Genomic DNA, 21,435 nt, shown 5'->3' with positions numbered 1-21,435 from the left:
TATTTAGACCAGAGAAGCTGGGCTTAGTCTGCTGATACCATGTATACACAGACATTATTTAATTGGCTGCCTGAGGTTAGTCAGTAAAAATTGAAACAAGAGACAAAACAACAAAAGAAGAATTGTATAAAAATCCTATCTCACTTTTGTATTTCTTCTTTTTAACTTGTCCTATTTATTCAACAATTTAAAAATGTACCATTTAACAGATACACCCCTATTTTTTGGGGTCCTTACCCTTGTTTTGTTAAACTTACATATTCCCTTATATTTTATTTCATCTATTTTTCATCTGTTTTCTCTTTTATTGCCCATTTTTCTATATTTTTTGTTTAAACTAACAACTAGATCATTCCTATAGTATTTTATTTTGTAGTATGAATTATTAACGTATGATTACTTTAGCTGTGTTTCCCTCCTGACTTCCAACAAACAGGTTATTTAACCAACACATGATGAACTCCTGTCAGATGCTCACAACCGGAGTGTGAACACAACGTGTTGTTGTGCTAATGGGCTCCAGTCCCGGCCAATGAGGGGAGGTCACTTCCCTTTTCCTCCACAAACACACGGCTCCGGTTTCCTCTCTGCTCTCGGTCTCCGCCGCTGCACAGTGCGATGCTCCGGCTGCAACACTAGCGAACCTCACCCCCCACACCTCCGCGGCCCTCCAGTGTCGTTTTACCCCCTCGTCTTTTACCGTCTTCCCCCCCAGTGTCGAGAAGAAGCCCCACCGGGTGTGTGGTGTTTTTTTTTTGGACATGCCTAACATCGTGCTTTTTAGCGGGAGCTCCCACCACGACCTGTCCCAGAAAGTGGCCGATCGGCTGGGGCTGGAGCTGGGCAAAGTCATCACGAAGAAGTTCAGCAACCAGGAGACATGGCGAGTACCTTCCCGACCGGACCCGACCCGACCCGAGGCGGGCTGGTTCTTCTGCGGAGCACATGTTGCGTTCCCATGTGGACACGCTAGCTCCTGAGCTAACAATAGTTTAGCACACGTGACCTAGCTAGCCACATGTAAACACAGCGGGCTCGAGGCTAAGCTAGCTAGCTAGCAGCTGCAGCTTTGCTAGCCCCCCCCACCTGCGCTTTAAAGTCAGCTAGCATTGTTGGTTCATATTAACGTGAAATGTTAGCTTAGTTAGCCGTTGTTATAATTTACGTTGAAGCGTTATATTACGTTCGCTGCGTGTCAAGCTAGCACGAGCTAACGCGTAGTTGCGTGTGTTTGTCACGGGCGAACATGGAGGAGGCCGAGTTTCGAAGCTAACTCATCACGGTCCAAACTACGTAGAGAAACTTTCTAAATGAACAGTTCTTAGCTACGTGTGTTTCTAAATGTTTAGCCTCGGCGCTAAAGATGCTAATTTAGAAGCATTTAAGTTGTGTACACAATTTGACGTAACACCACAACGCAGTCACTTAGCAAAATGGCTACCAGCTAGCTGTGTCCAACCACGAAACACGTAGAAATAAGTGTATAATTCACACAACTATTTAGCACCAGGGTTTAATGGATGATGTAGATGCACCTGTTGTCCAATTTAAGCGGGGGAGAAGCACTTTAAACCAGGGCTGAGCCTGTCCGATAATGGGCGCATGCTAACTAACTGTCCTTAAACATGGCTTCCACGTACCACAGACGATAACGTGGCTCGCAGGGTTGCACTGGACAAACTCAGCCATTGCATGTGTATTAAATTTCCACTGCCCTGTGCAAACTAATGTGATGATCTGCATGAAGGTTGTAATAAAGATTTATGAGCTGTTTTTTAGGGGAAGTGTCCACGGCTGCAAATCACATGCACTCAATTAGTCTTCGTTTCCTCTGCAGCCCAGTTCACCATTAGTCAAATCAGTGTGTGCACGGGACTACTCTTATGACTTTGACGTCGGCCTTGAGCAGAGTCGTTAAAGGTTGCAGGTTTAAAGCCCCCCCCCTGCAGGATGACCTGTCTGCAGAACCCATCACTACACTGTTCGATCCCGGCGTGCGGTCGAGGGTACGATCGCTGGGCTTCCCCCCTCATCTGACTGCACTGTGCTGTCTTTGATTCGCTGATGGAAACTGTGTCAGTGCCCTCTGCATCCACCTCGATACCTATGTTTCCTCTACAACACTGCCGTTTCCTGGATTAGACAGGGGCCCTGACCCCTTAATCCCCCCCCGCCCCCCTCTCCTCTGGTACTGTTTCTACCCACAACTCTGAAGATCCAGGGAAAACTCTGATTATCCACATTCTCACCAGGGAAAGCAGCTGTTTGGGTGACGCAGTGCAAAACAAAAATTATTTTCTCATCCTCGCACGCCATCGGGGGGAGGTGAGAACAGTTCGCTGATAGCAGCTCTTCTCACAGGCTCGGAGCGGATTCCTGGGAATAAAGGAGCAGGGAGAACTTTTGTTTGTTTGGGTAGTTACTCAGTCTGAAGCAATTATCTAACTTCTAGGTCACTCCTTGTTCCGTGTTGTGCCACCATGACTGAGCATTATAGCACCTCTGGCAGGACAGGTTCTGCCCGTCCTAAATCCACGAAGAGAATCGGAAGAATTCATGTCTCCTGCTTGTCTCTGTCAAACTGAAATCTTGATGTGCTCATGTTTTAGATGAATGAAATGTGAAAGGCAAGGAAATACTCAAAATACTATTTGTAAATATGGTACAGAGAGCAATGGACTATTAAAGTGAGGATGGACGTTTGTTCAGCTTATCAAGTTTGAGGTTTTGCAGTTTATCGTTATCATTTTTAATATCTGTATGTTATATGTATGTAAGTATGTATGTATGTATGTATGTATGTATGAGGGATTAGTTTACTATAATGTATATAGTAAACTAATCCCCTTTTAGGTTTTGAAAACAAGACATTCTAAACTTGGAACTTTGGAAATATTTGAAATGACCAAACTATAAAGCAGATTAACTGAGAGAATGGATTTAATGAAAATCTCAGTTGTAGCCCTGGCTGGCTCCTGATTGGCCAAGTTGTTGTCTTTGGAAGCTGTGTCTTGTTTTTATAGCCGTCCTCGGTTATGACTTAGGTCCTGGACTATACAAGTTAATAAAGAGTGAGCGGCTGCTGCTTGTAAAGAGTCGGCCTCTCTTTAAAAACAACTCCGGCCCATGTGACTGTCTGTGCCGTCCCCGACTCTCACCCTGAACAATTGAAAAAAGTACATGTCCACTGATCACATGACGGAGGCCGGGAGGACCTGGTTGTGTCCCACAGTGGAATGTTTCACACACACGCTGCCTGGGCTGTGACTGTGTCTCCTGCAGGTCGATACTGTCACACACTGTTCGAGCAGCTTTCCAAACATCCCCAGAGCAGCGGAGGGACTCGGCCCAAACCTGTTTAACATTCAAGGTTGTGCCGTCATAGTTGCAGCTCTCGTAGATCTATTGTGGCTGCAAAAATGTTGTTATTCATGTGGATTGGGGCTTTTTATTTTAAATTCATTCAATGGTGAGGGTGAGATTATAAACATTTCAAACAGTCATCTCATGCTCTCCTCTCTCTGTTTCTCCAACAGCGTGGAGATCGGCGAGAGCGTGAGAGGCGAGGACGTGTACATCGTGCAGAGCGGCTGCGGCGAAATCAACGACAACCTGATGGAGCTGCTGATCATGATCAACGCCTGCAAGATCGCCTCCTCGTCCCGTGTCACCGCCGTTATCCCCTGCTTCCCCTACGCCCGGCAGGACAAGAAGGACAAGGTGCGCACACACACTCTCAAATCTACTTGTGCTCTTTGCAAGCCCTAATTCTGAGGGAACGGTCACTGCAGCTTCACCTTTAACCAAACGCCGACTGTTGTTACAGGTTGACATGTTAAGTGATTTTGCAGTCACGTATTAATGAGAAACTTCACACGAGTGTTACTGCAGAGTTGAGCTGCTCTGCATATCTGAAACGAACACATCCAACATACCAGCTGCAGCCTGAGATACTGGTTTCTGCTGCTCGCAAATCTCGTAAGTCATTATCTCGTGTTGCCTCAGTTGTTGATGTAACCGCAAATCGGGTCCACGTGACAAGCGGCGCTACGGTTTGCAACTCGCTCACTGCAAGAGAGGAAGAGGTATTTTATTAGTGAACTGTTTCAGCTCCTTTCTGCTCTGTCTGCACATGCAGCTCTGCTCATTCAGAGCTTTCCAAAGAAGTGACTCACTTTACTCACATGAGGGTGGAACATGTGAGGATCTGTGGTTTACCTCGGCCGAGCTCACAGGCCGGTTCTTCAGTTAAAGATTTTAAGCAAAAGAATTGAGCTCTAACTGAGCTGCACCTTGTGTTTCAATAATTTCTCCTCAGTTTATAATGTGTTAAAGCAGCGAGTCAGCCTCGATCTCCAAACTCAGCGATTTCTCTGATTACTCACACAAACGTAGCTCAGGTAGACGTGTGTTTTGTCAACAAGCCTTGAAGCCCGGTGCCTGGCGTCTACATCTACACGGCATCTAGTTCTTTCACAAAAACAGCCCAAGGGCGGCAGGAAGGTCCAGATTCTAAGTGACGCACCAAAAGGGAAAGGGCACAGGTGGACTCGAGTCCTGCACAAATGTCCTTGGCGATAAGAAAACCGCCTCCATCATATAAAATCAACTACTTTCCCGTGTGTCCAACAACATCGTGCTGCTTTGTGACCGTTTTCTTTACTTTACTCACCTCAAGCGACTCTGTCTTGATGCTTGTCCCAGAGTCGAGCACCCATATCTGCCAAGCTGGTGGCAAACATGTTGTCTGTGGCCGGAGCCGACCACATCATCACCATGGACCTCCACGCCTCACAGATCCAGGTCAGTACGCAAAGTGGTTCCCCACATCACTGTGTGATCTAAAAGTGTGTGATCGGGTAAAGAGTTTTGGTTAGAAAGTCAGTCTGTAGTTAAATATACCAGATAAAATATTATGATTTAAATATATATTAAACTACCCGGCTTTCTGTTCTGTTAAACCCGACTCCTTCACAAATCCCCCCCCATAGAGTTTCTCTCCTACTTTATTTAAGAGTGCTGTGTTTCATTTTAAGAGCATTATGTCTTCATTTCCTGTTGGATTTTTGTTATGCTCGCCCTCTGCTCCTGCCCACACCTGTGTCTGTGCAAATACACTGTGGCTGCACTAATGTCCAGTTTGTGTCTTCTGGCTGCTTGTGGGCCCTCGATTTCTGCTCTCAGGTTTAATATTCAGCAAACAGAAAGTTAGGTATAATGCAAAGTTACAACTTACACCCGACATGTATCATACTTTGTTTTAATTTGTAAAATCCAGAAGTTAAGGGGAAATATTCTGTCATGAGTTTCTTTAGACTGGGACCAGGAACTGTTGATGGTGTTATAAAATGATTTTACACTTTAATTACAAACTATAAATGTGGATTTAATGTTAAGTTGTTCTTTACTTTGCATCTGTGCAGTTTAATTTGATGTAAAACATAAAAAATGTACTCAATCGAACTTCATCTGTGCTACATGTCTGTGATTTCTGAGCTTTCTTTCTCTAAAACCTGTTTATTTTTTTAAAGGGTTTCTTCGACATCGCCGTTGACAACCTGTACGCAGAGCCCGCTGTTCTGCAGTGGATCAGAGAAAACATCCCTGAGTGGAAAAACTGTATCATCGTGTCTCCAGACGCCGGAGGAGCAAAACGGTGAGATTCAGTGACGGCGTTTCTCGTGCACCGAGGAACGAATAGGTTCTGTAGCACTTCAGTCTTGTTGCAGGGTAGATTACTGTCTATATCTACATATATATTGTAATCTGAATTTGGTGTCTCTCTCCGGCGCTCACTGTCTCCTTCCCTCTCTCTCTCTCTCCAGCGTGACGTCCATCGCCGACCGTCTGAACGTGGACTTCGCTCTCATCCACAAAGAGAGGAAGAAGGCCAACGAGGTGGACCGCATGGTGCTGGTGGGCGACGTCAAGGACCGCGTGGCCATCCTCGTGGACGACATGGCCGACACCTGCGGCACCATCTGCCACGCTGCCGAGAAGTTGGTTCCATTTAAACCCTGTGATGAGCGTTGTAGAACCTTTCAGTTCATTTACAGTCTTGCTGTTGAGGATTAGAAACCACTTGCAGACTTTTGCACAAGGATCTCGTGGCTCTAGCTTATTGACATTCAGCCGATAAGGTGCTTTTATCAATTGTTATATCGCAGCTCAAGTTAACACACCTTAAAGGACCAGCTCATCCAAACTTCACAGAAAGCTCGGAGAACAACTCTGCTGGTATTCGAATACATCTTAAGTGTTTATGTATCTTTCTTCCCTCAACTTCTAGGCTAATTGACGCCGGAGCAGTTAAGGTCTACGCCATCCTCACACACGGCATTTTCTCTGGTCCGGCAATCTCTCGCATTAACAACGCCCCGTTCGAGGCGGTGGTGGTGACCAACACCATCCCGCAGGAAGAGAAGATGAAGGCATGCCCGAAAATACAGGTACACGTCACACAGTCACTTATCTCGAGCTGTTAAAGCTTCATATCAGTTCCTCTACGTGGGAAGAGGACTTGGAGATTTAGTTTTCACTCTCGTTTTAAACATTTCAATAACTACGTAAAAGTTTCAGCTGACAGAACTTGATGTATATAGATATTTGATGTATTACAGTGAAATGTAGTTTTGTTGTAGTTTCTCTCCCATAACTACTCTTGTCTGAAATGTACTGTGTGTATATGCAAGTTAACAATATTATAACTTAGTCGCGATAACAAGTGGTTAAACTATTCATTTCTAAAGCGATATAGTCGGCATCATAAATGTGTTAATGCAACTCTTTAGAACTGCTTTTAATTTGCGATTTAATGTGCATTTTATATTTCTAGTTATTTGCTTTTAGTTTTTAATCTTTGCAAAGTGTCTTTGAGCATTGTTAAAAGCCCTATATAAATGTGATTTATACTACTAATTATTGTGTAATACCCTTGCAGATGTTTACAGTTGTATTTATGTCGCCCAAAGTCACCTAACAGAAGGGGTTTGTTTTCCGGGACAGACATGCAATAATGGACAGACATGAAAATATGTAGAAAGTTTAAAGTGCCATTTACAAACTCCTTAACAAAATCCTCCTCACTTATAAATCCCTTCATGCCCTGGCCCCCCCCAGTCCCTGTCTGACCTCCTCCGCCCCTGTACTCCTACGGTGACCCACCCAACCTATGGAACTCTCCAGGCAGATATCTGCAGTTCCCCATCCCTGGAACTCCATAAAAACTCCTTTAACAGACCTGACCGCTAGTTTCTTTCTCCCCAGCTCTCGTGTATTTCTGTCCTTGGTTTGTTTTATTTTTATTCTCGTTTCCTCTCTTAAGCGACCTTGAGGGACTAAATGCATCAAAGTTGTGGTTATTTTCCCAAATGACAGATTTATTGTTTCCCTTAGGTCATCGACATCTCCATGATCCTGGCAGAGGCAATCAGAAGAACCCACAACGGCGAGTCCGTGTCCTACCTCTTCAGCCACGTACCCTTGTAAAGACCGAGAGGGGGGGGACGGCTGCCGGCCCGCCACCCGTCTCCCCTCCACCCCTCCCATTTGGCCACTCAGCCGGCACTGTTGGCCACATATCCTCCGGAAAGGCTCAGAGAGAAATAAGAAAAGGCCTGGTGGTTTTCTGGCCAGCCTCATGTGACTGTTTAAAGGTCACGCCCACACATTGTCGTTGACATTTCACCCAGGAGGCCGAGCGAAATATCACTTCTTTCTCTGAAGTTTGTATTTATGAGTTGCTCTTTTTCTCTGTTTCCTTTTTTTCCTCATTTCCAGTCTCGCCAACCTTGGAGCAGCAGAGTCTGGCCTTCACTTTAACCAAAGGGTCCATTGTGTAACATAGTGTATAATTTGAAACCTCACTTTAAAAGAAGCATTCCACTGCGGCAAATCTTTTTGGCCATGAGTAATAAAACTAGTGAAAAAATGTGACGACGTGCATCTTCTCCCTCGGGTGTTTGCAGCTGCTACAAGTATTGAGATAATAAGGTTATAGTCTAACCCTGAACTAGCTACAGCTCAATGGACTTGAAACTGTAATAATAGTTGATATTCGGCCGCACCACAAATTAAATAATGTTGATGTGACCACAGGCGGAGAAAAGAGTCAAATTAGACGACTGAACACTTGATTTACCCACTTCCTCTTTTTCTTAGTGAGCCGTATCGAATGTTGTCGCGTCTTCTCCCGACAAGCTGCTGTCACCCAGTGGTGACACATCTGTACGACATCCTCCTCCTCTAATACCTCCAATTGTGCTAAAAAAATATATACGTAAACCTTAACAGCAGCTTTCCAATCCCCCCCGACAGTTTTGTTGTTGATTTAATGCGAGGTGTGTTGGGTGCTTTGCCCTTCTTCCAAAAGGTCATGATGTGTAATTGAGCCCAAAGCTTGGTTTATTATAGTGTTATGAGATTTCAATCTTGAATTGTCATTAGAAAGAAGTGATTGTCATGGCTGTAACAAGGCAGGTGTCACAGTTGGTGAAAAAGCATGATTTAATTTTTTTTTTTTTATATGTAACACTTTTCTTTGACAATAAAGCTTTGACAATGGCTTAAAGAGACGGTGTCCTGCTTGTCTTGAATCGAAGTATTGCAACGTGAGATGTCCTGATCCTACATTTTTACACACCAAGATATGTGATGACAACCCTCTGCTTTTAGCATATCAAGTTGATTTTGAGTTAAGGGCTTAAAATACAATAAAACAACATAGGAGATGTGTTTGAAAGCTCTGGGATAATTCCAGTATGTTTCAATTATTGTTGTGAACCCTTATTGTCCTGCTTCTGTCTGTGTTTTCGAATTGCAGCAATTTAACTTTAGTTTGTCAAATTGAAGCAGGACAAGGTGACGTCCTGACTGTTTGTCTGAAGCAGCTCTGAAAATGATGCACCCCACCTTTCCCATCATGCATCATTGTCCATGCTGTATCGCTGACTCTTACTATGACATCACTTTCTCAGCCCCTGACTTGGAGATGTGGTTGAAAGCTCTGGGTAAATTCCAGTCAGTGGGTATTTCTTGTGAAAACACACGGCCGGTGGCTGTGTGTGTCTATGTGGAGTTTTCTCTTGGTGGTTCTGGCTTCTCCCACAGTCCAAACACATGCACGTTGGACTAAGGTTACGTGGCGACACTGAATTGAGAGTGAAAGGTTGTTTGTCTCTGTCCCCGTGATGGACTGGTGACCTGTCCATGGATTTGTCTTTATAAAATGTTCATACTGCTGCAGTACAAAGTGACATATCCTGACTTGTTGTCCCTAATAGCTCCATAATGCTGTGTCCTACATTTCCCATGATGCATTCTGATAACGTCGTCCACGCTGTATCTCTGATGACATCACTCTGGCATCATCAGGCCCCTGATGTAGTGGTTTGATATTACATGTGGTGCAAAGCGCTGGGAATATTCCATTAAGTGAGTTATTCATGTGTGGAGATGTTGGAGTGTTTCATTAAATTACTTCACGATTTACATTGATGGAAACCAAAAAACGATTTTGACTACTTGGAAATCGTTTACATCTTGTAGCCCCTTGTTTTCATGTCCTGTGAGTTGAAACATTTTTCCGAAGAGACATTTCTCTGATTTCTTTAAGTTTTGTCACAAGTAATGATGAAGAGAAAAGTCTTAGCATTCATATCCTTAAATGAACACCAGGGGGCGCCGGTCCTTCATGAAACTGCACCCACAGACAGGAGAGAAATCCGAGTGGACACATTTTGTTCAGTTTGGGTGATTTTCTCACCAACCACAGTAAAATCAATGCTTAATTTTTTTATTTCAGGACAGATGTGTTAACGGTGAGCAGATGTGTGGGGGGTGACGTCACTTGCTGACGTGTAACAGTGATAAAATAAGACGTGCAGTGATCCATTCAGCAGCACGTGGCTCACAGTGAAGCGCCATGAATCCACATGTTTCCATTATTTCCCTCCGGGAGCTGAAGATCATGAGAAGCTCTGCTGGTTTTTAAGCAAGAGGACGAAGGCTGCAGGTGTCGCGTCCCTCCACTAGGGGGACCCGCGGGCGAGGAGCCGGTGATGTCAGCGTCATTAGCATATCTCTGAGTATAACTGATGCCTGCGCAAAGACGCGCCACTACTGCTGCACCGCACTGACCAGAGACCTTCATCCTCGCGACAGCACCAAGGTGAGTCCACGTTTCACTCCTCCTTTCTTCTCCTTCTTCATCCACAGCGAGGGGACGAGAGCAGAGACCTGATCCGCGCGCGTTGGATGGATGATGTTGTGCCAGAAACACCAAACATGACATAATGCGAATAATCCAGCGGAGGCAACTTGTTTTTGTGGTTTCGTGTGGCCGCAGAGCAGGAGTGCGCGGTGCGTCTTTTGTCCTTTTTACGCACAGACTCGTGCGTATCCGCCTGTTCCCTTTGTTACCGGAGCTGCACGCGTCTGGTCCCGTTATTATCACAAATAGAAACGATGCCTCGAGGCGTTCCCGGGTTGTCTTTATTATTCTAAAGGGTTTTATTTTGAAAACGCGGAGTCGACCATGGTGATGGAGCTGGTGCCAATCTGGGCGGTGGTTCCTGCAGATTGCGTCCCCAGGGGGAGAAGTACGTGACAAGTGAAATGCGGGTGTTCCACGAGGAAAGTGCACGCGCATAAATCAAACCTTTCTACCTCCACGTGAGATCATCTTTATCCTTCTGATAGATTTTAATAGAAAACTGCGCATTTACGCACGGCTCCCCTTTTATTCCACCGTGCTCTGCGCAGCATTGGAACTCCCCATTGTTATGTAAATGTAGGATTTGAACGCCGTGCACTGGCTCCATTGTCTGGAGCAGCGTGTCCCCAGTGCGCAGCATCCCCGGGCTGCGCACTGGATAACGGGCTGTGATGGCAGCCACATCACGCTGGGCAGAGCCGCAGGCGAACAAAAGGAGGCGGGCGCACATGAGGGGCGAAGAGAAGGAGTCCGCGGTTGCGCACGTAGAGAAAGTGAACAGATGGTTTTTTTGGGGATGTAGGCAACGCCCTTCGATTCATTTAGAGTCAGGCAGATTTATTTAAAATACCATTTTAATAGGATTTAGAATACTTTAAAGTATATTGCGCACTAGATACCCTCATGTTTATGGAGTCATTCCCCCCCAGAGGATTTGCACCTGTAGTTTGCACATGAATACTCTTATTATTGATGTTTATTATCATAGTTATTAACTCATTACCCTCTTATCTGATCCTCAGACTATCTGCAACCATGAGTGACAAGCCCATCATCACTGAGGTGACATCCTTCGACAAGACCAAGCTGAAGAAGACGGAGACGCAGGAGAAGAATCCCCTGCCCTCCAAAGAAAGTAAGAGCTTTGTGTGTGTGTGTGTGTGTGGGAGGAGGGAGGGAGGCGGGGGCTACACATTGCATCACATCTTGTCTCAACCGGTTCTGTGCTACATGTGTATATTTACATCTCTCTTCTCTTTTTTTCCCGCAGCCATCGAACAGGAGAAGGCGGCTGCGACGTCGTGAAGACCCCTCCCTCCATGTCATGCACTGTACACCCCCCTTCCTCCACCACCTCCTCCCGCATTGCCTTGTTTTCAGTCACACCTTTTTAGCTGTATAACTTTGTAACCGAAATTATGAAAACGACAAACCGAGCTGCGCCCCCGCCGCCGCCCATGGACGGATGATGCCTTTGCCAGGGCAGTCAGCGGCCCCCTTGGGGGGGGGCACCACCTCCGCCGCCTTGAGGAAGATTTGTCTGAGGAGGGGGAGAGGGGCGGCAGTAGACGGCGCCCAAAGGTGCAATGTCTCTTCTTCTATGCCACCTGAACCGAGAGAGACCCCCGGCGGCACGGGGCGCGGTCTGCGTCCCAGGAAACTCGTCATCCTCTCCCCGAAAACCACCAACATCCAACTTCCTGTGTGGCTGCTTTTGCACCAAAGCTGAGGTGTCGAGCTTTTTAAAAAGTTTTTCTTTTGGTTGTTTTTCGTCTTCTAATTTTCGGAAAATGCACAACTTTATTTGTACGCTGGCCAAAATGTAAATGCCCCCAAAATTGAAGCTGTTTTCTGTCACAGTGTTTGTTTCTTTTTGTATGTACACAAGGTTTAAAAAAAAAAAACGTGTAACTGATTCCATCTAGATCTGGGAGATGCACAAATGGACCTTATATACGGTTGAATTGTAACATGCTTTGGCCCTTTTTTTTCTCAGAGTTATTCGGGATAACTTATCTGTCGTAACCTCTGCAAGAAAACCACCGGCGACTGATTCCATGCATTTGCTTCGAGCCGTAGATCAAAATTTCTCTGGAGTTTTGAAAAGTCCCAGTCGTCATGTTACTCTGCCACAAACCATTGCCAGAAAATGGAGAAACCGTGAAATGTTGTAATAAAAAGTTTGTTACTAAATACGTGTGCTTCCTCAGACGTTCATCCACACCTACACACTCGCAGCTCGTCTTGGTTCTAACCCACTTTTCACACTGTGTTGCCAAACAAACCTTCAGCATTACTTAAGGGATGAGGCTGTGCACGACGGAACGGCTTAAATGTCTCTGCGGCAGGGATTTACACAGCAGATGAATCTCTCTGTGTGTGTGTGTGTGTGTGTGTGTGTGTGTGTGTGTGGTGTGTGTGTGTGGAGAGAGAAATGAAAGTTGTTGGACCACCTGTCGTGACACCGCTGTCGGCACAGAGCTCACTTAAAAACCAGTGATGATTGCATAAAACAATAGAGCAGAATGGTCCTGCAATCCAGGAAGTAGACGCAGCCTTTTTAGGAACTAAGTAACACTATATATGACACTGGATGCTATATGTACTTCTTGATCTGGGAAGAAGGTGTGTATCTGCTCGCTGGTTTGATACCATCGGTGAGCAGTGGCTTATGGGACGGCGTGTCGTGACCCAGTACAGGGCGTAGCCTCAGCGGGGGAGATTTACCCGGCCCTTGGTCCTAAATTAGCCACCACCTTGAAAGCCTTAATGTCATTAGCATGACATCGCTGACATTTCCTGTAAATGCACTCGGAGCATCGACATGTAACCGTACTCGCTCTCGTGCAGCTGGACTGGGCTTCAGAGGGAATCCCTCGCAGGCTGACTCAGCAATGGATGCAGCCATGATCCATTTTGGATGCTTAAGCCGCAGGCTAGGGGGCGAGACCGCGTGTGTGGGGGGGGCGTGAGTCGACATTTCTGAGCCACTAAAGAAGTTTCCCTTGATGCTGCATTCACTGAAATGCATCTATCGACGTGGAGGCATCATCGTTACAAGACGCCGCTCTTTCTCCTCACTGATCTCAGGCCTCGCCGCTCTGCAAATCTGAGACGTTGGTGTAAGTGGATTGGTCTTAAATCAGTTGCTCTTAATAAGGCATTAATCTGCATTGGGGGAGGAGGAGGAGGGGGTGGACGTGGAGGTTAGATGGGGGACTTAGGCCAGAACCTCGCAGCTCCTCTCTCTCTCTCTCTCTCTCGCTCATATGGGATTAACACCTCCCAACGCCGCCAGCGCCTCGTTCTCCTGCTGCAGAGCCTCCCAGAGAAAGCAATGGGGAGGGTTTGAGGTGGAGCAGCTGGGGGAGAACACGAGATGTGTCAGCACCGTCCTGCCCGGTAACCCATGGCAACAGCTGCTGCTGAGTCACTTCCTGCATGCAGGGTTGGGCTGCTGGATGCTCGTTGTGGAGACGGTTCCTGAGCGGCTCGCCTTCCTGTCGGCGTGTTTTGAATACTCTGGAGATTATGATGTGTTTAGATGTAAGCGACCATCTGTCCTCCTCCACCTTGTGTCTTTAGTGGCCTGATTGATTTAATGGCTGCCGGGCGCACATGTGCCATCGCTGAGGGTTCATTAGTTTGTGGTTGCACTCGGGGCTCGCGGATCTTTGTGCCTTTTGTATCAAAGGACGAGAGGAGACTGGTTATAGCGACGCTGTGGGAATCAGTCAATTTGATGATTTCGTTTGATGGTTGATTGACTGGTCAAGTTTTCATCCCTGTCCAGGAATTTCACATCACTTTTGAGTTTTTGTGACATTTTCCTTGATATCTCAGGGAAGAAAGCATGAAACTAATCAGCCGTATTTCGGGCCCTGATATCTGAGTGTGTGAAAACTGGTGCGGCTTGATTTTTAGCATTTAATGTGTCTTCGGCGACCACAGCTGCAGAGGTGCAAACACAAAGGAGAGGGCTAAACAGGAAACGCACGTATATATGTCATTGCTGCGATTTCCTGTCCAAACCAAACGGTGTCTCTGCATTATTATTGTTCCTCAGCTGTGAGAACACAAGTTCGCTGCAGCCTGTGAATATGCACCACTTGTTCCCTCTCTGTCTTAAAGTTTTTTTTAATCGACATATGGCCGTGACAAGCATCTGAGGTATGAGCAGCCATGTTTTGAAGGTCAAGGGCCATATTGTGTGTGTGTGTGTGTGTGTGTGTGTGTGTGTGTCATAGGATGTGACCTCAGAGCGTAATTTAATCCAGCCATCAACGCCATATGGTCGTATGGACGAACATGAAGCTGCCTGCGATCCCCAAACTTATTAAAGGAGGATTTCAGGGAGATTTGAACCTGATGCTTATAATAGAAATGCACAAGTCGCTGCCGTTACGTAATGGTACATATATAATATATATTTTTAAATAATCCCGTGTGTTTTTAAAAGGATTACTTTGAATCTACAGCTGTATTGTGCCACATAAAGGAAATATATTATGAAAACCTAAAGCATTAAAGCAATATTCAAAATGCAAACGGCTTTATCTAAGACATTTCACTATTAGAAATGTGTTTTTAAACATGTTTAAGCAAAGTACTGGATTCAACCGTTTGAATTGATCCTGGAGTTGCTCTCATACAGTGAAATGTTTATTTTAAGAGTCTCAGCAGTCACGTCCTCCCTCTGTGTGCAGAGTGTTTACAGATAAGTGCTGCTCTGCGTCCGGAGTTAGCAGGAAAACAGGAACTTCTATTTTTTCAATAGCTCTTTTCTGAACAAAGACGCACATGATATAACACTTGGCTGAAAGAGCACGCGCTCTGTTCTCCACTTTAATGTCAGCTCCGGCTCTTGATGCATTAACGATAATTGCATTGGATCCTGTGGATTGGTGAAAGTGTGTTTAACAGCTGCACGGCTGCAAATTACAGCACGAGACTGATGCATAAAAGCCCAGCTGCTTGTTAAGAGTGCGGGCGTGGCCCTGCAGGACACACTGAGGGGTCTCCAGCCGCAGACACAGCAGAGTGGCCTGTCTGGAGCTTTAGCTGGATTATTATATTAGTCTGGCCCCCAGGTGAGGCCCCTGATCAAGGCAGCGTTGCACGACATCGATGCAGCCGCACAAGACCCCACATCGACTCATTGTGTCGTGATGAGATGCTCCTGGAAAGTAAACCCTCCGAGGACAGTGGACAAAGGAGTGAGAGGGAGTCCGGTGTGGGGGGGCCCCCAGGATCACGTGAGCAGATGGAGACTCGTGCGTGCATGAGTCACCTTGATGCATCCGTGGAGTGTGAACACGGAGAAGCTCTCAGCCACCTCTCCAGAGGGCTTATGCGTAGTGACAGCTCTGACATTTCCCCCCCGAGCGCAGAGGCCGCGGCCGCCGCAGACTAGACGCCCCCCTCACGCCCTCGCTGCTGGGCACACATCTGGGCCTCTCGCTGCAGAAGATGATGTCGCTGGCACTTCTGGTTTCTCTTCTACAAAACGCCACAGAGACCATTTCTGTCAATAGAAATCAGTGGAACTAACAGGCCTCCGATTCATTCAGACAAAGAGATGTTCGACTCTCCAGCAGGATCGCTCAAAAGCAAACCTCTTATTTTCATGTCTTGTAAAATTAAAGACTCTCAGCTTTGGACACAAATTTTTATTTTGCACATTTCTGTCCATTTTATTAGTATTTTACTCCTTCAAGTTATTTTGAAGTGTTTGTTCAGATTTATCCTTATTTTTTAATAGGCTGCTGCTTTAATGTTAATTATTAGCATTAATTACCCAGACTGCCCCTGGAGAAAGCTGCTTCAGTGCTGCCCCCTTGTTGACAACAAACTTCTTATTTTGTTTTTTGTTGATCGGCAAGGGACCAGCATGCAACAGTGCAGAGCGCAGGGTCACTTTGACATGACACCCCCCACCAGCTCTTGTTGTGCAATAGAGAGGAAGTGTGATCAGTCATGGATCTTGGTGATGAAAGGAGTGATTTCTGCAGCTTGATTGGGCCTGGGAGGAGTTAGATATAGTTTTCCCTCTTTATTACCTTTCAAACTCAACCTCAGACAGAGAATGTGTGTTTGTTTGACCCGTGTAAAAGCCTATAAATCACTTCCATGCATATCAGTGTGCAGTGTCTGTGTCGAGCCATGGTTCTGGTTTAAGGGACAAAGAGACGCATTCGAGTTGTGTGTTTGCAACCAAGGGATTCATGGACAGATAAAAATCCAGCCTGTGTGTGTACAGTCATTTATCATCGTGCTCCCTCTACTCCAGCTCAGGCCCAAGGACACCTCCCTCGACCCGCCACTGTTTGTGTTGCACCACAGGCGCTGATTCAGTTTTGGAACGGCGCCCGTGCTTTTTCACACAGTCCTCGCTCGAGCTGACGTGGGGGCGACTGAACGCGCCTGATGAAGTCATTTGCATCACGTGGCCGCTCACAAAACAAAAATCCGGTGCGTCTTGGTGGCGGTGCAATCATTAATCAGTTTCTATCAGGGTGGAGTTGCTCTGATAGCGTTATCAGTCTGGTGCATTTCCCAACTCTGTCGGTTTTTATAACTGCAAACCCAGACGAGAGTGAAGCACGTAATAAAAAGTTGTTTTCTGCTGTGTCATGATCTCAGATTCGAGACCCCCACTCCTCCGTCTATAAAGCTCCATCAAATGCACTATATGACCTGGAACTTGCAGAGAATCAAACGCTTTATTGTGCAACACCTCAGCGGCGTCTTTGCTGCACTCGGGGTCATTACCGATTCATGTGTGTTTAATGGGAATCTACAGTATCACACGTGTTTCAATGGAGGCCTCACACGCTCGCCAGCTCACAGGGGGTCGAGCCAACAACACCCCCGTAGTCCACTTAACCTCATGTCTCATGTTTGCTTGACAGGACGGTGTTTATTGTTTTTATTTCCCGTTGGCGAGGTCAGGCCAGTGGCGATAACGCTCACGGGCACGGCAGTGAGTCACGCTGAGCCAAGGTCAGCTCCGTGCCGCGGCAACAGGAACAAAGGAGCAAAGAACAAAATGTTGCTTTTATTGACATAAATGGTGTTTTTTCTTCAGGCTGATGCCAGAAAAACTGCTTTAATACAAAGCCCTGTATCTACAGAGGGTCGTCATGGTTACAGATATTTGGATTCAGGGATGGAATGAAATGAGGCATGTTTACCTGCTGTGAATGTTCCCACAGACACAAACCTACGCAGACTCTGTCGCACACTTTCCATGAAGTTCCCTGTCGTTATCTGGACGTTTAGTCTCTGAGGCTCTTGGATCTTAGAGCAGGACGCTGGGGGTGCAGAAAAAGATAATGATGTCATTTTCCCTCGGCTACATCTGCAGTTTGATTGTTGGTGAAGGCTTTTGTTTGTTTTTATTCGCCTCTGCGCCAGTGGACAGAGGCTTTATGTTCTCTGGTCCGTCCGTCCCCGTTATTGTGAACAAAACATCTCAAGAACTCCTCAAGAGAATCCTTTCAAATTTGGCACGAGTGTTTATTTAGACTCACGGATGAACTGATTAGATTTAGGTGGTCAAAGGTCAAAGGTTTTATATATATATATATATATATAGACTGAAACTGCACTGTTTGGCAGAGGCAAATCCAAATTTACATTATTATAAAGATATAATAAGCTCAGTCACAGCTTCTTTTCCTCATTATCAGTGGTTAAATCAGTCATCCAATGTTCACTCACTTAGTTCGAAGCTTTACTTAAAACTCGGCTGCAGCCTCTGCTGTCGACCTTCCAGCTCAGTCAAGGCCACGCTCCACACAAAACCTCATTTCACCAGGAATCCCAGGAATTCCTCCACACCTGTTGTTTGGTCTAAAGGAAGTGAATGGATTCAGTGAGAGCGCCGAGCAGGAACTCACTGAATGAAGATGTTGCTGACACATCAAAACCTCGACTCGAGGGTTTTATCAGGAAGTTGCAGGTTTTTTGTGAAGAAATCACAGTGTTGGCATCAGGATGAATCTTCAGTGAGAGTGTCGGTGTGAAGAAACCTCCTCCTGACCTTTGACCTGAGGAAAATCTAATTTCCCAACAGGGATCGATTGACTTTTTGATTCATTTTCAGTGCAGTAGTTTGCACAATTGTTTTGGAGTCGATTTCTCATGTCTCAGCGGCCAAACTTGAACTAAATCTGGATTTGTGGGATGTGGAATTCCACCAGTTTGACGCTGCCAGAGTTTGAGACTCGGATCAAATTCTTCTTTTCTCATCTTCAGGATCCTCAGGGGGTTTTTTTTACCCCACGTGGAGAAATAATCCCCCGATCACTGCCAAGATCTGCTCGGCTCTTCCTGCCCCCTGGATATCCCAGCATGCCTTTCCAGTGCTCTGTGTGTGTGTGTGTGTGTGTGTGTGTGTGTGTGTGTGTGTGTGTGTTTGTTTTAATAAAGACGGCCTTTTGTGCACCTCTTGCTCTGTCCAAAAAAACAGGGAAGTCTGGCTGCACTCTTACTTCCTCTCACTTTGTGTCAGGAGTCAGTGAGCTGTTGGTGGCAGAGTTTCAGAAGTAGATTGTTTTGAACAGTTTTTGCCTCCAGTTGGAAATGTCAGGCGACGACAGGCTTGTGAGGATTGTTGTTATTATTATCATTTCGAGAACTGATGAGAAGGAAGAAGTTTACACGCAGGTTTAATTCGCATTGTGCAATTCAAACGTGCAATAATGGGTCAAAATGATGGAGAATAGGCTGCGGGGGGAAAAAAAAGATCTAAAAGTTGTTTATGTGATATAAAGACGTAGCGTTATGACGCCCTGAGATTTATCAGCACATTAAGGGAACCACGGTGTACAACACTCACACCGCTGGAGTCTGAGCGGCTCGGCGATGCGGCGTCTGTCTCGGCTGTAAACAACAAACTCATCTCACCTAATGGGTTCATCCAGAGAGCATCGACACCTCCTGCACTGGGGAGGAAGTGAGCGGCGTAATGTGGAAACTCTGCAGCCCTCTCCCCACTTTGTATGCAAATTGTGCATCCTGCTGTCAGTGTTTCATACAGTGCACGTCCGGGTCGGTTATTTATTGACCTGTTGTGTCACTAAATAAGTCACTTAACTATCACAGGCCACAGTATTTGTTTGTCCTTGTAAAGCGGGAGAAAAAAAAATATTCCCAGACTGTGACTCACTGATAGTGTGTAAGCAATCTGGGTCAACACCCAATCAATAAAGATAACGAGACCCGCTTTACTGGCAGCGTGCGTTATAATCTGTGTTGTGAAAGTACAGTTGGGGTGGGGGGGTTTATTGAGGTCAATTATCTCGGGAGATTAAAACTGTGTAACTAAGCCAACAGATTAGCAGAGTTATGTCCTCATATTTGCAATAGAGCTGCAAATCAAAGGTACAAGTCCTCTTTCTGATGAAGTAAGAGTTGAAACCAGCTCTGGACGCTCTGTCCTGCACAGCGAGACCCCGCTGGAGCAGGTCTGCTTCCGTCGCTGCACACGGAAGTCGAGGAGGTGATTGCTCTTCCTGTTTTTTGGGTGCGAGTCGTTGGCTCGGCTGTTTTCCTTTCTGCCAAGTTCCCTGTGTGTGCGGCTCAAAGGTGAAGCCGTGTTGTTCTGAGGTTAATGAATTATGGAGGTTTGCGAGCAGCAGGCGATCCAACGAGAAAAAACACAAAGAGGTGACACTGGCGCACCCATGCTAACGCCAATGTGCCGGTGCTGTAAATCAGTGGACAGCACTTCCTGCGCGGTGCTGCAACGCCCTGAAACCCTCGCTTCAAAGATTTGGAGCCGTTGCCGGGTGAATAGAATCCCAGATGCCTGAGTGCCCCTCCGTCTTTGCAGCGAGAAACAGCCGGTCCCTGTGTCTTTTTGTCCGTTGAGGCCCCCTCCTCGCATAAAGGCTCTGGTCAGACGTGTGCCTACATTCCCTCGTCCCCCAGCCCCCCCTCCCACCTCTGCCGGCCCACTCCCCAAGTCCGACTGGCCTCCTGCCCAGATGAGCGCCAACTCGCCCTCTTTGTCTGCAGATTCTGGCAACTGGCACCGTGGGCCCAGCTCCAAACGCCACCCACGCATTTATTGTTCCTTGTGCCCCATTTTGCCCCCTAAACCCCCCAGCACAGGCGCAACGCCAAGACGGGCACAACAACAACAATAGTGTCGGTGCTCATGTGTAATCTGTATGCCGTAACGGCCTCATCGCAGGGCCTCGGCACGCTTTTGTTGTTGTCCGGGTCGTCTCAGTGTGACGGGATTGAGACAAATTCCTTTTTTACGATGACTTGGCAGCAAGAGCCACGTTTTTTTTTTTCCGTAACCACAACTTAATGAACTTCGTCTGCACTAAAACACGTCAGATGTGTTGTGTCAAGGAGATGTTGTCCACAATTAGTTGTAAACCACGTCTTTGGCACTTTGGAACCAAAAACAAAACCCCATACTTCAGCCATAACCCCACAGATGAGTTACTTTTACCACAGATGTAAAGATCTAATGAAGATTGACGCTGAAATGAAAGTTGACGGCAGCTTTTCTCCTCCCTCAATCAGCTGACGTCTCTCTCTCTCTCTAATAAAAAACTAATTCTTCCTGCGACGTGGTAGAGTAGAAGAAGAAAAAGTCTGATTCAGGCCTCGTGTTCTCAAATTGCTCTCATCAGAATGTAAATGTTTGGATTGGCACGGGGGGGAAACTGAGGATTCGTCCCATCTGTTGCTCAACAGATTAGCATTCTGATGTGGTGCGGACCTCGCTGCTTGTAGGCGGGAATAATTGAGGTGGGGAGGGAGGGAATTTGAGCCGCCGCCGCGCTGTAATAACAAATCTCAGAAGAAGATTTCAAGTGAATTTAACAGCTTCTCTTAGATCAACCCTGTGACGATGTGTGAAATGAAACTCGCTCCTTGCTCCTGCAGCCAAAATATTGAATCTGGGCTCGATCTCCCTCATGTTTTCACAGGATTAAAAAGGAATGAACATTATTTAACCCTCACCTCCGATGAGAGACGAGAGCAGAGGATTAGCATGAGAAGCAGAGAGACGTGAGGGTTGGGAAGGAGGCGTAGAGAAAGCCAGTTAAAGAATTCTCCCTCCTCCTCCTCCTCCTCCTCCATCCACCCTTCCCCATGCTTCTCCTTCCCAGAGGTCAGAGCTGGGTTACTTCCCAGAAAACAGGCCCACCCTCAATGTCTGTCTTTCCACAACAAGTCTAACAAACTGTGTGTGT

General features: G+C 46.4%; 3 protein-coding genes across 8 annotated transcripts in view; all 3 read left to right on the top strand.

Annotated features, from left to right (window-relative positions):
• The first annotated feature begins 474 nt into the window (after window positions 1–474).
• On the top strand, window positions 475–8,569 carry LOC118103536 (ribose-phosphate pyrophosphokinase 2). 2 transcript variants are annotated; one of them, XM_035150602.2, is made up of 7 exons: window positions 475–883; window positions 3,537–3,720; window positions 4,705–4,803; window positions 5,532–5,656; window positions 5,826–5,999; window positions 6,290–6,449; window positions 7,396–8,569. In XM_035150602.2, exons 1-7 carry the CDS (start codon window positions 762–764, stop codon window positions 7,486–7,488), a joined length of 957 nt encoding a protein of 318 aa, XP_035006493.1. In that variant the 5' UTR covers window positions 475–761; the 3' UTR covers window positions 7,489–8,569. The 2 variants fall into 2 exon arrangements, with proteins under 2 accessions (XP_035006493.1, XP_035006494.1); XM_035150603.2 differs by lacking the exon at window positions 475–883 and having other exon boundaries at window positions 3,585–3,720; window positions 4,679–4,803.
• Window positions 8,570–10,011: 1,442 nt separating this feature from the next.
• Window positions 10,012–12,406, top strand: LOC118103541 (thymosin beta-12). The gene is made up of 3 exons (XM_035150612.2): window positions 10,012–10,168; window positions 11,236–11,348; window positions 11,484–12,406. Exons 2-3 carry the CDS (start codon window positions 11,249–11,251, stop codon window positions 11,516–11,518), a joined length of 135 nt encoding a protein of 44 aa, XP_035006503.1. The 5' UTR covers window positions 10,012–10,168; window positions 11,236–11,248; the 3' UTR covers window positions 11,519–12,406.
• A 129-nt stretch (window positions 12,407–12,535) lies between these two features.
• The window catches only part of LOC118103540 (ras-related protein Rab-9A), a 31,871-nt gene continuing 22,971 nt past the window's right edge, over window positions 12,536–21,435 (top strand). For 4 of the 5 annotated variants that reach the window (XR_007032460.1, XR_007032459.1, XM_047339147.1 and 1 more), the window contains exon 1: window positions 12,536–13,335. The gene's annotated coding sequence lies outside the window, so the exon portion shown is untranslated. The remainder of the gene's footprint in view (window positions 13,336–21,435) is intronic. The other variant, XM_035150610.2, reaches the window with a different exon arrangement.

This window comes from Hippoglossus stenolepis, chromosome 24 (assembly GCF_022539355.2).
Source record: "Hippoglossus stenolepis isolate QCI-W04-F060 chromosome 24, HSTE1.2, whole genome shotgun sequence".
NCBI lineage: Eukaryota > Metazoa > Chordata > Actinopteri > Pleuronectiformes > Pleuronectidae > Hippoglossus > Hippoglossus stenolepis.
Note: the sequence above shows the minus strand (reverse complement) of the source record. Positions and strands in the feature narration are given on the sequence as shown.